The sequence below is a fragment of the Notothenia rossii genome (assembly GCF_949606895.1).
Source record: "Notothenia rossii genome assembly, chromosome: 5".
Lineage (NCBI taxonomy): Eukaryota > Metazoa > Chordata > Actinopteri > Perciformes > Nototheniidae > Notothenia > Notothenia rossii.
The window spans coordinates 76,225,591-76,238,914 of NC_136903.1; the positions used below are offsets into that span (position 1 = coordinate 76,225,591).

Genomic DNA, 13,324 nt, shown 5'->3' on the forward strand with positions numbered 1-13,324 from the left:
GCAGGGAAAGGGGAGACGTGACCATGGAGGGGTGACAGAGCGAGACGCCAAAATGAAGAAATGCAGAGATGAGAGGATAGAGAAATAGAGGGCCTGCCAGACCTGACAGAGGGTGGAGGGGAAAGAAGACCACTCGAACCAGATAAACAGATCAGACTGGTGCTGCTCATGTATTCATTTATGACACTGAAAGGCAATTTCAAAGTTTGTGGGATCATTTGATAAATACTGCTCGTAATGTGTGAAATTCACCGTGTCAAATTATTTCTGCAAGTTTTTCTTTTAAAATGTGAAATACTGGTCCAACATTTTAAATTGATGACATTGCATAATGAATGGAATGTAATATTGTAAACAACATCTTTAATGAACCCAAGCCTATTAAACAACAACACAGCATTATTATAATTCTGTCTGTCTATTTGGACAGAGGGAGTGGATTTAAGGCTGCCAAGGTGAACATAATAATCACAAATAGATTGACAAGCAGCACAAACGTCAATCAGAAGGAGAGCCTTGTTGTGTTTCCTTCTGCCATTATCAAGAAACTACAGGTAAATATAGGCTGGACATTACATTCTGTCTGTGGCTTATGAAACGCAAATTGTTTTTCTCCAGAAACTGCACAATCAATGCCAAAGACTTAAATTATGTTTTAAAAGAACACATGCTGAAAACCTATCTCCAGCTTAAAAAAGAGCATCCATCTTCCCTATAATCCAGCCAGTGATGATAAAGCAGGAAGCAGGAAGCAGCAGGACCTTGTGGGAGTCTGTTCTTCCAGCCTGTCGGCCCCGCAGGGGACAGAGGGGGAAAATCACAATCAACAACACCAGTTTGGAGCAGCGGTGGCTATCAGATAAGACAACATTGTACAGCCACTCGTAAATCAATCAAGGTCACCTTGTTCCCTCTCTGCTTCTCTATCAGAGTTTAACCCTTCATGGACGCTGCGGCGGCTGAAGAGTTGGAGCATATAGTCAGAAGAAGCGGATCTACTGAGTCAATTATTTTGTTTCCCCTACACTGATTTGACTCTCCTTGTGATTACACCCAGAGCTCTGACCTTGATGTCTCATGAATCTCTGCCAGTTAGCTGTCCCACAGCGCCACCTGCTGGTCAGAAACTTTCACACAAATATTTAATATGAAAGCCACAGCAAAAACTTACTGGCAAGTTGTTTTACTCAAGTAAGTCCCATCATAAGGTTATTTCAATAAATATGCATACAAGCCAATAAGCAAAAGTTCAAAAGTATCATCAGTCAAATGTACTTAAAGTATCAAGAAAAAAAATCCTTATAATCCAGAAAGTCCCATCATATATTGTGCTGTTAATTTGCAAGCAGCTTTTAAATGTGTTTATGCAATCAGTAATCTCTTGCAATAAATCATATTTCCCTTGGTTGATACATTTGTATTAATTGATGAATCATTTTAAAGCCCTTATCTTTAAAGCTACTAAAAGCTTCCACTGAAAAAACTATGATTAAAATGTACAATATTTCCCACTGGAATGTATTGCAGTAAGAGTATAAAGTAGCATGTGGTACTACATAATATGTCTCCTTCTTCACTGCATCCATAATTCCATTCTCAGGTTTTGTGCACTGGATGGTTCCAGTTTTCCACTTCACCCAAGATCCTGCATGTACAAATCGTTTAAAGTCAGATGTGTAAACGGTTTTCTAGCGACGAACACTGCGCATAAATTATTTTGTGCACTGAGGCTCGAACATCCAAGTGCTGTAAATCAAGGGAAATGTAAAAAAGGTGAATTGTTAAAGAAAAAATGAGGCCATTCTACCCATGGAGTGGTTCATTTTGAGACTATTTAAAGACTTGAATGCCATTTATGATACCAATACAGTCCTTGAAACTCCGTTAAGGAAAGTCTGTTATCCTTGCTTTCGTTTGGAGCAGCTCTCCCCGCCCCATCCAGGGTAGCACTTGCACCAAAACTCAGACTTCATGAATTTGACCTCGTGTTTTTTCATCTGTCCTAAAACTCTGTAGTTCTGCCGTCCCCGTGGACTCTTCTCAGACACCACCTTCCACACGGCAGGGTCCAGGTGGAGGTAGGCCCTTAATTCTGAGTTCCTCCTCTGGCATCTTCCCTGAGAGGAGCACATGGTCCGGCTGCAGAGAGTGGCAGCCGCCGTGACGTTCACCAGGTAAGGACCCAGAGTCTGGTCCATGTACAATTTGACAGCCTCACAAGTAGCCTAAAAGGAGGAAAGAAATAAGAGAGACATACATAAAGCATTCACACAACTTAACACATTAGTATTGATTTGAAAAAGAGAGAACTTCAACACATATGAGCCTCTGCTCATAAAAGAGCATCACATTTAAAACAGGTCAAATTTCACAGTATGTTTGGGAAATTCTATTAAACTAGATATTTGTTAAGAGGTGTATGAATGAGTTGTGAGGGTTGGATCAGTTTACATGGTATATGCAGGAATCCTGAAGTCAAATGTAATACCTTTTAAGACCTTTTTTAAGACCCTTTCCATACATTTGAAGACCTCATCGCCTCTTCCCCGCGGACACCCTGGTTTAGTTTTTAGGGTGTTTGGTTATTGTTTGGCGTTTTTAACTTGGAAATGTTTCTCTTTTAACATGAACCCTCTCAAATATATAGATGTGTCATTAATATATCTGATAGTAAATTAAACTCTACTCTGAAGCTTTGGATTATTTCCTATGATTGCAATAGTGCTTTTAAACTGTTTTTGAATAAAAATAATTGAACTTATTTGAAGGTGTTCAGTATAAGTGCCCATGATGGGATTTGCCGACAGTAAATGAGATATAAAATAATACTAGATGTTCTTTTAGTATAACATTTTCTAAGACATTAACTAAAGGACCAGCAAGTTACAACACAATAAAAGAAGCCTTAATTCAAATGTGTTTTTATTTTAACCTCTGAGAAAGGAGCTAATGATAAAGATCACTGAAAGCATCAAGGTGCTTTTTAAATTGTCTAAGCAAGAACACACACTATCAAAGTTCAAACATGTCATACAGCTCTTTTCCAGTTTGGTCTTCATGATTTCCTTTGGCTATCTTGCCTCTTTCGTCATGATGTTTGAGGTTATTTCTGGTTTGGAAACCATTAGTCAGTGACTTTTAAAATAACCATAGAGACACTAAGTAAAAACAAAACAAAATCACCATTGTCTATCGAGCAGTAAATACAAAACACTTGAGTGCTCCTGATCAATGTAAGATTTACATGAGAAATATGAATGACCATAAACACAAAACATGTACCCAGACACACTGTGTGAATGGTTACCGTGTGAGTCACTGTACCTGAGATTTGGAGAAGGTATGGTCGCCCCACAGCACCACCCCTGCAGATCCTAAAGCAGCGCTCTCTCCGACGGTGTAGACCAGATGTTCCTGCAGTATGGAAAAAGCATGCAGAACAATCAGAACCAAATCACGACAATCCCACAATGAGTTTAATTAAAACATCAGCCACTTGCCTGAGAGAGGAAATCTAACGTGTATGTGTAGACGATGCGAGCGTAGGGGAACACAGGTGGTGCTGATGGAGCTCTCATGGCCTCCAGGATGCGGTGGTGGGTGTAGAGGAGCACTTCTCTGCTCAGGTCTCGCAGCTGCAGGCTGAGGTAGATGTCAGGGTAAAGAGCAGAGGAGACGTTCCACAGCCACATCAGATGGTCGTTCCTCTTCAGCTCCACAGGTGGACACTCGCCTGTGTAGTTCCTGCTTCTGTCGCTGTAGTAGTTGTAGCAGTTGGGGAAACCGTAAAAGCCCCACAGCCCATTTGGTCTCTCCTGCTGCCCCAGCTTTAATGTTTCCTCCATGAACTTCCTCCCACCTTCCTCAAACTCCCCCCGGGCTGCGGCCTCTATCTCTGCAGGACTCCAGTCTGGATGTCTGGACTTCACTAGTGCTCTTGAGCCCGCCCAGTACACCTGCTTACTGTCCCAGTTTCTCTCCCAAACTGGTCTCCAGCTCTCCCAGTCCACCACAGCCAGGCCCTGGAAATCCCTGTCAGGGATCCAGGCGTGGATATCTTCAGAGGCCACCCTGAGGTGTTTGTCCAGACTGGCGTTCTGCGGTACCCCGCCATTGATAGCCTCTGCATTGCCATTGTACCTGGGATACAGACCAAGCTTTTCAGAGTAAAATATTGTAATGTTTCCACCTATAAATGTCTGGTTCTGGTTCTGGACAATGCTGAACGTGCCCAAATCGAGGTCAATGCCATATTGTGAGAGACAGTTGGCAGTGGGGGCGTTCCACACCGTGAGGAAAGGCTCTTCTGTGGCAAACTGCAGCCCTGACACTAGGCTGAACAGATTTAAGAAAAGCAACACCTCGTGATGAAAGGAACTCATCCCTGCAGAGAAGGAAAAGACAGCACTGTTTAGATCACTCCACTGTGTTGTAATACTGTGAGATTGCGAAATTATTATCTTCATACTTTTTGGTTGTGGTTGGTTATATGTTGGGAGATAACTAGAGTCTCAAGCATCAACATTTTAAGCAAATTCGAATTTTCATTTACTTTTTTAGTTTTTGACCAAACTTTGTCAACTTGGTGTTTTTTCTCTGTTTTAATGCTAATCCTGTTCTACTTCCCAGAAAACCTCAAATGTTGTTGTGGAGTAGCTAAAGTTGACAAAAGTAACCGACCATAATATTATGTAGTGGAGGAAAAGAAAGGATTTAGGACAAAATGACAAACAGACACTTACCTATCTTACAACTGGAAAAGGTTTTTTTTGTTAGTACTTTGTGGTCTGGAAGAGCAGGGAACAGCAACCAGAAGTCTCATGATCTGAATGCATGAAAAGGGGAAGGAGCAAAGCAGAAGTGCCTCTATGAACCAGAAACAACCAATCAGAAGTGTGCAAAGAATCTCGAACAGCCAATCACAAGAGACATGCAGATAATTTAAAGGAGCAGATTTAAAGTCACAGGCAAGTTAAAACTTCCTATTCTGCCTTTCATAAAGTATTTTTGTTTTAGTAAAATATAAGTGACTATTATTTTTAATTAACAGTTTACTCAAGAGATTTGACCTCGAAGGGCAATTAAGTTTGACTTCAAATGGATTTCAAGCAAGCCATAATGAACTTGTTACCCTGCAAATGTAATATATGCCTTGCACAGCTCTTAAAACTAGTAAAAATAACTCTTGGTTTAACGGCACCCTGCAATTACATGGGGAGGGGGTATGAGGCAGCAGCCTGCAAATGAGTCCCTCCCTGAGGACTCGCTGGCTTTGCCTCCCCTCAGTGGACAGTGATGACATGTCTCCCCCCTGGAGCCCCACTTTTATTGGCTACAAACAGCAGAAGCACTCCTGCATTATCTGAAACCAAATCTTCTGTTTACTCTGCCCTTCTTATTGTGTCCTGTAAATCTTGAAAGAAATTCAAAATAGGCCGTAACAAATACATTTATTTTCTTAGACAAAGTCTCATTTTTAGAAAACATCACAAAGAAAGAAGCGGTCATGTACGTGAAATTGTTGAACATATAAATTGTCGGACATTTTCTTTTTGCATTGTGCTTCTAGCTGCTAAAATACAAAAATACTGTTTTAGGATAAAACTAGTAGTCATGTTTTGGACACTATACTTCATATAAAGAAAAACTCGTATAGAACACCTAAACATACATTCAAATAAATAATAACACTGTAGTTGCCACCATAAAAAATATCAGATGTCAGAGAAAAATCATGTTTAAAAAAGATAAGGCACTTTGAATACATAATGCGCTATTACCAGATTTAAGTGCATAAATTCCACTTTCACCACATTACTTCTGACATACATCAACTAATTCATCACATTTCCACCTAAAACATGAAATTTGACACTTTGAAACAGTAACCGAGAGGAAACTGAGAGCGAAATGTAAGTACATTTCATGCAAGGTCTCCATTGTTTAAAAACTGATTTAAAATTCTTTCCACAGTGTTTTTCACAAAATTGTCATCCATATTTTACAGCAACTGAAAAAAGATTAAAAAAAATTACAATTTCTCCTCTCTAGATTCCCACCTTCTCATCTCATACGCTACAGTATTTAGACAAAAGAATATGCAACCATGTCTACAGTATGTTTGGTGTATTAACAGAGGAGCTGAGAGATAATCAGTAAGATGGCACATTGCAGAGCTGACGCCATCATTTGAGACGCCGTCCCTCTTTGGTGTAGAGGGTCTATCTGATCGCAGCCCTCCCCCTGATAGCCGCTGAAGCACTGGCACTGAAACTGGGTTTGTAAAGTGGTCTTTTCCAAGCTGCCCTTCAGACTGCCGCTCTTTGTGGTGCTAGCGTCGCTGACGGGGTCCAGATGCAAGTAAACATCGCTGTCTGGATTTTTGCGCAGGCAGCGGCCGTGAGAACCACACAAGGTCTGGCTGCATAACTCTGCTGCCGTGGAGACGTTGAGGAGGTATTGACCCAGCGGACCCCGGAGATAGGCGTCCAGGTCAGAGCAGCTATTCTGAAGAAGAAAAAGAAAGAAAAAAAACATCCATCACTCACCGAGGCCACGTCTGCACTGCTGACCTTTAACCCCAAACCTGCCTGTTTTTCTACATTCATCACAGAGTGTGACGGGATCCTTTGTGACTTTTAAAGATATGTTAACAGCTTTCAGTGTAACATTTATGAGTGGTAAAAGTGTTCTTTACTTATGTGGAGTAGGTAATAAGACTGTGTACACATACTCTGTTACAACTACTATTTACTCCATTCTAAATTGTACTTAGGTTAAAGTGCATGAGCATAATCGTCAAAATATATCTAAGTATCAAAAGTAACATTTCTCACTGTGCAAAATTGTTGTATTATGTCCATAAAAAGAAACAATAAGATGAGTGTTGGTGATTGACGGATGTTCAATTAATCATAATATTTCTAGAAAGTACAATACTTGATTAATCCTTTATAAATAGAAATATTGTTATGAGGTACTTAGGGCCATCGAGTTTCCCTTTTTTGTGAGCTACAAATCTTATCTATTAAATGGGCTGTGTAACTCCTGCACATGATTCAGGACAAACTGCCTTAGAAGGGATCCAAAAGATTGTCTTTTAGAATAAAAAAAGAGCCTGAATCTAAACAGAACATATCAATTACATGGCACCTGATCACAACCAGTGTAGGATGTGCTAATTTATCCAAAATAGAGGCCAACAAGGAAAAAACACAATGCAATTTCACTGTATAAAAAGAAAATATGCAGTTCCTATTCTATGTATTACTTATACACCATACAAAAATGTAAGATGGATGAAAAATATATCAATTAATATCAAAGGATGTGTGTGTGTGTGTGTGTGTGTGTGTGTGTGTGTGTGTGTGTGTGTGTGTGTGTGTGTGTGTGTGTGTGTGTGTGTGTATGTGTGTGTGTGTGTGTGTGTGTGTGTGTGTGTGTGTGTGTGTGTGTGTGTGTGTGTGTGTGTGTGTGTGTGTGTGTGTGTGTGTGTGTGTGACCCTGGTGAATTGCTGCTGCAAAAAAAAACATGCATTTGTCATAATTTAAGTATAATAAAGACATTTTTCTCCGATGAATGCCTGTTTGTCTTCAGATTGTTACCAAGTGTGTCACCGTTCACTGTGGATCATTCTGATCTTCTTTTTAAAGACTGTGAATCGGCCATGTTCATTTCCTCTTTTTCATCAGTATGACTGTGAAATATGCACTGTTCATAGCTAATTTTAAGTTTCGCAGCATAAGTGTGACTTTAAACAAAATAGAACTATCTCCTGTGTTGCCTGCCTATCTTCAGACGTCCACGTGACCCCCTTTGAACTGAAGCCTGAGGAATAGATGTTATCTATCAACTGACTGCGCTTAATGACTTATCAACTTACCAGATGACCGTGTTTATGGTCAGTGTTGTAAGTAGTGTCTGAGTGATTCATGATTTATGATTAGCACATGGACACTTACTTTGCTGCTTGCATACGCTGCATCTCCCCACATGATGATTCCAGCTGCTCCCAAAGCCACGCTCTCCCCAATGGTGGAGACGAGGTCAGTCTGTAAAAGATGATACAGCATTTCAAACGCCTATCAAATTCAACCTATTACTTTTCTAAGACTAAGAAAAATACACTGTGCAGTATCAGTATAACAGGGTCAAAATGTTAGTGGGCCATGAGCTACTGTGTGTGAACTGAGAAGTGCAGCAGCAGCACTTATCTGTTCATTCTTCCATAAGGAAATGGTCTATAGGGTGTAAGTGAGATTTTCAACTTGAGCAACACCCATCCTGCCCACTCCACATAAATGAGAGGTATTGGGGAGTCAGTCAGCTACCAGAACAGGAAAGGACTGCTGCTGCCGATAAGGAAAAGCAGAGCTAAAGCTCCATTGAGCACGCACTGATCAGAGAGAGAGAGCTGTGACTGGGAGTTCATCTCAGAGCAGGAAAACTCCATATCCTAAATGTGCATTATCATACATGACTGAGCCACCTCAGCAAAACCTTAGAAAGGTTATCTTAAGGAGACTCAATATGCATTCTTTTTAGCAATACTCTAAAAACGGTAATATCCTGTTTATCAAGGCACTGTGCCGATTTAATAACTGATCATTTCACTTCACAAAAATCTTCACACCACTGAGCCTCGGTTGGCTTTTTAGTCAGTGAGTTATGTTTTTTCTGTGTTTAATGTGTTGATTTGGAGATTTCAAACTTCACCAGAAGGGTAAAAAAAAGTTTCAGAAAGACAAACATAAATGAACGAGTGTTAGAGTTTCTAGAGTTAGTGTTTCACCTCTGTCAGCTGCTCCAGGGAGTTGCTGTATGTGGGCTGGGTGTACACAAAGACAGGACGTGCCAACCCATCGCCTGATGATGCCAAACGCATCCCCTCCTTTATACGGTTCCGGACAAACTTCCGTCCGGAGTCCGAGGAACGCAGCACAGGGGCCATGTAGATGGAGGGGAAGAGGGCGGTGCTCTCAGTCCACAACCACTTCAGCTGCTCGTTGCGGGCCACCTCCACGTCAGGACAGCGGCCCGTGTAGTTCTCCAGAGTGCGCCTGTAGTCGTGATTGTAGCAGTCAGGGAACAGGTAGAACCCCCACAGCTGGTTGGGCCTCAGGCTCTTGGCGTGCCTCAGGGTTTCCAGCATGAACTTCCTGGCAGACATCTCAAATTCCTGCTGGGCCACTTTGCTCACCTGTTCTGGAGGCCATGTTGGGTTCTTCTGACGCACCAACTCACGAGAATGTCTGCGGTAAACATCTTTTGTTTCCCAGTTACGTACCCAGAGTGGGCGCCAGGCCTCCCAATCAATAACTGCCAGGCCCTTGGCCCCTGGTTCCCGTATATACTTCTGCACTCCCTCAGGCATCTTCTCCAGGTGCTGAGTGAGACTGGCCACCTGCGGCAGCCCCCCATTCACCACTGTTTCATCTAACTTGAAGTATGGGTACGAGCCCAAGCGATCTTTATAGAAGATGGTGAGGTTCTGCCGAACAAAGCCCTCATTGGGTGAGGCCACGATTTGGAATTTATCCAACTGAAAGCGTATACCATGCCTCGGGCCACAGTCCTCAGTCGGGGCATTCCAAGCGAGGAGCAAAGGCTTTTTAGAATACAGTGGCCATCTCGTGGGCTTCAGTCCCAAAGCACAAAGGCAGTCCCAGAGCAGCACAGTCAGAAGCAGCACTTTCCAGTCAGGCAGAGTCCAGTACAACATGTCTTCAGATGGGAATTGACAGATAGGACTGTTGCTTTCTGCTCTATAAATCACAGAGGAGAAAGATGTTTAGTTTTTATTATTATTATTGTTATTATTTAAATCAGTGGCAGTCCTCAGTACATTCCTTTATTAGGTTAGTAATTCAAAAGGTTATATAAAGCATTTTTTATTGGACTGTTTAAAATTTAGAGCCAGAAATTACAATGAACCAGCAAAAAATCACAGAAGGAATTACATTTTGTTTACTTTTCTAATAAATGCAACAATTCCCTGCTTATTAATGTATATAGTTATATATAGTTATATAGTTGGCTAATGCTTATAAATTAAAAACCTGAAAGTACAGTGATGTTTTACTGCTATTGTGCATCATAGTATAATAAATGCTATTAAAAAAACCAAAGCCAAAATAAATAATGATACAAAATCTAAATAATGTCCCATAGTTTTTTGTGCAGATTCCTAAAGTCTCCCAAAACGTTATTATTCTGTAGTGAACATAAACTAGTTTCAATTATTTGGCATTTTGAGCATTTTCTAAGCAATGAATGACGTGAAGTCAACAACAAAGTAAAGTCTCACTGCAGCGGGACACACTTACCTTTACAGGCAGGCTGAGGAAGCATTCCCAAAAAAACAGAAGCCTACTACTTCAAGCCGCTACTTTTCTATGTTGCCTCAAAACTAATAGGAAAAGTTATTTTGCATTGCTTTTGAGGAATAAAAGACGACGGGGTGAAGTTACAACGGCACGCGTTGCTGATCGGTGTCCCACAACTTGTGTTGGTCGGTAAAGTAAAGTGAAGTTGCCCCCTGCGATGTTGTCAGTTGCTACTCTGCGAGCCAAACCACTTTTAGGATGTACCATTCATGTCGCAAAAAGGGGGGGAAAGGCAAAACCAAACCGGACATCCCAACCACTCCGTCCGCGTGTCTAATGTGTTTCAGCGACGTGTTTCTTTACCACAAGCCTACACATAAATGTAGGGATGAGATTAGTGACCGTAGGATGTAGTTTGATCGCGATTTTAAAGATATTTACTGTATCCGAGAATGAATTAGTCCAAGAAGTTAGCCTCCTCCGCCGTGAAACAGATACACTGTAAAGAGCAATGTCAAGACTCTAAGGTCGCAGGGGGCCAGTTTGCCACATCCCTAAAAATAAGATCATGCCCACAAATGAAATGACCACTGTATTCCGTGACCTTTCAGCTATATTACAATTAGATATAGCTTATGAATAGTATAGCATGTAAAGTATAGGAAGACTTTATTCTAATATGACCTGAATTTTGGCCATTAAAACAACTGAAAACTAGCTTTAATTCACCCACTTTCAACCAGTAAGAATAGCACACAACTCCAAAATAGCTTTCAAATAAATTATACATTCTTCTCTTTATAGCTGAAAGTCTATTTGTGTATGAATCCATTATGTAGATTATGAACATTATTTAAAAACAAACATTGTTTTAAAGACCTTGGAACCTGAGCCCAAAACAATCTGATGCGTGATTAAAATACAAAAATAGTTTTTAGTTTAAGTTTAAGTCGGATTTGGGGGATTTAAGTTGCAACAACATACAAATCATCACAAGTTTACGTTGAAAAAGAGTATTATGCAGAACTTGTTGACAGTACGTTTTATAATTGTACTAGGCAATGTCTATTAATATTGAATTACTTATTACTGTATTCTGTTTGGCTGTTTAGTCAATAGTATACTGAAAAATTGAAATTTTCATCATTGTAATGTATAAAGCATTAAACTAGCAATTATGTAAATCGAAATGAATAAATGTACCTCCTGAAATTACACCACAACACACGCATTATTGCATCAGTCACTTGTCAGTATGAGCTGAGTCCTTTCCAGAAAAGTAAAAAATAAACATTCTGAATACAGCTTTTGTTAATTTACATCAAATACTTCTGCTTCTTTGCTTTGTGAGTGAAGTGGCTTTAATGTTTTTTCCACTAAAGTTCCCAGCATTACACTTCACAGTGGGCACAACGCTTCTGGCATGCAGATGTTTCTGTTGCCAGAGGCATGTGATGACAGCCACTGGCAAAGGTTCAGTGAGAAAAACCAAGTATCACATGCCAACTCGTTGCCAAGTACAGCTGATAGGACGGTGCAGAGCCCGGGGTAAGACCTGAGGCACGATGGCTATGGGAGAAAGAGGCCTCGCACTGACACATAATTAACCAAATGTAACCACCTGTTTTCATGTTGTCAAGTGTTTCTTTCAATAACGTTTTGAAAACCATGTTCCTCTTAGAGTTGTTCTTTGCAGAGACACATGAACTGAAGGATCCCTGAGCACATGATGGGGTGAGGTGAGGGCCTGGAAGTGAGATGTTTTCCTGTGCTCGAGTCAGTTCCGCTGTTTGTTTTCCAAGCTTTGCTGACTCATTTCACCATGTCATCAGTTTCTGTGTGTTTAGGGAAAGTGCAGAATGAACGACCCATGTGAAGGAACAAAGGAATAGCTCCGTTTCCCTCATGTCTCAGCTTGCCTTTGACCTCTGCCTCCTGAGTGTTACATAAGCAGAAGTCAGGGACCGCCAGGAAGCAAAAACAATGGCATGGAAACTCGAAGCACGCCCTGCCACCTTCACTTTGTGTCCCGAACATTTATAATTTGAGTAATAGTGACTTGTTTAAGAGGGATTGAAGAACTTCATTGGAACAATTTGGTTTGACCTCAATACAAGTTTACCCTTGTGTACTTGTAAACCTAAACCTCCATTCATGTGGATTACTGTTTCGTTTAGATACACAGAAAGTCACCAAACTTTTTTTTACAGTACTCTTTCAGTTCAATCCACTGTGTTTGATCCCTCTCAGTTGCATGATCCAACTGTGAATAGAGAAAAAACAGGCTACACGAAGCACTGCTGTTTTACTTTAAATAGATTGAATATGTTAAGTGTCACTGAGAAAAATGGATCTCTCTTGTTTATAATTCAAGGCATGTTTAGTTATTTTTAAAGGCTGCTGATCATTTATAATCATTATCTCTCTAAACCAAAGCCACATGGACAAGTTATCCCTTTCATAAAACACACTGTATCCGAGAACACATTGTATGGATCAACAGAGCTGGACAGTGTCACATTCATAAAGTTCATACATTTCAAAGTCTTTACAAGAAGGGGCTCATCCTCATAATACAAGCCGGACTTTAAGCAACACATCAAAGACCACTGGAGGGGAAACACATCAAAGTGACTGACCTCTGGCCCAAAAACACACCCAACCACATTCCACACAATTACAGACACCAGGGAATGCATGCAAAGGAAACCCTACCCAGTTATTGTGGGGATTTGTCTGCTATGCACTGAAATATGTTTACATTGCTATTAAAATTTGATATTGCGCCAGCTGGCAACAACAGCCTCAACTGGTTTGAGTTAAAAACCTTTAATTATATCTTCAGCCTTTTCGGGAAGTCTAACTGCACAGCAATATCATTAGAGGCAAGAGAGTAAACCTACAAGCATATTCACGCAGGAACTCATTTTTGTCAGTACAGGTAAAGGTTTCTGCTGCCATCTAGAGTTGGCATACCTTACATGCTACTTAAGTGTAA

General features: G+C 40.7%; 2 protein-coding genes across 2 annotated transcripts; both read right to left on the reverse strand.

The window, feature by feature from the left end:
• Positions 1 to 346: 346 nt before the first annotated feature.
• On the reverse strand, positions 347 to 4,841 carry hyal1 (hyaluronidase 1). The gene is made up of 4 exons (XM_079681275.1): positions 4,743 to 4,841; positions 3,501 to 4,384; positions 3,325 to 3,414; positions 347 to 2,225 (listed from the first exon to the last, which is right to left on the reverse strand). The coding sequence occupies exons 2-4, from the start codon at positions 4,380 to 4,382 to the stop codon at positions 1,899 to 1,901; spliced, it is 1,299 nt and encodes a 432-aa protein (XP_079537401.1). The 5' UTR covers positions 4,383 to 4,384; positions 4,743 to 4,841; the 3' UTR covers positions 347 to 1,898.
• Positions 4,842 to 5,433: 592 nt separating this feature from the next.
• Positions 5,434 to 10,829, reverse strand: hyal2a (hyaluronidase 2a). The gene is made up of 4 exons (XM_079681615.1): positions 10,327 to 10,829; positions 8,793 to 9,765; positions 7,963 to 8,052; positions 5,434 to 6,507 (listed from the first exon to the last, which is right to left on the reverse strand). The coding sequence occupies exons 2-4, from the start codon at positions 9,720 to 9,722 to the stop codon at positions 6,130 to 6,132; spliced, it is 1,398 nt and encodes a 465-aa protein (XP_079537741.1). The 5' UTR covers positions 9,723 to 9,765; positions 10,327 to 10,829; the 3' UTR covers positions 5,434 to 6,129.
• Between the last annotated feature and the right edge of the window lie 2,495 nt (positions 10,830 to 13,324).

Bases quoted from the DNA above. Each gene is read 5' to 3' on its own strand.
- hyal1 (XM_079681275.1), bottom strand. From the start codon at position 4,382: ATGAGTTCCTTTCATCACGAGGTGTTGCTTTTCTTAAATCTGTTCAGC. The intron at 3,415-3,500 runs GCAAGTGGCTGA...TCCATACTGCAG, and splicing joins CGTTAGATTTCCTCTCTCAG to GAACATCTGGTCTACACCGT. The intron at 2,226-3,324 runs GTACAGTGACTC...TCCTCCTTTTAG, and splicing joins ATACCTTCTCCAAATCTCAG to GCTACTTGTGAGGCTGTCAA.
- hyal2a (XM_079681615.1), bottom strand. From the start codon at position 9,722: ATGTTGTACTGGACTCTGCCTGACTGGAAAGTGCTGCTTCTGACTGTG. The intron at 8,053-8,792 runs GTGAAACACTAA...CATCTTTTACAG, and splicing joins CCCTGGAGCAGCTGACAGAG to ACTGACCTCGTCTCCACCAT. The intron at 6,508-7,962 runs GTAAGTGTCCAT...TTTCTTCTTCAG, and splicing joins CAGCGTATGCAAGCAGCAAA to AATAGCTGCTCTGACCTGGA.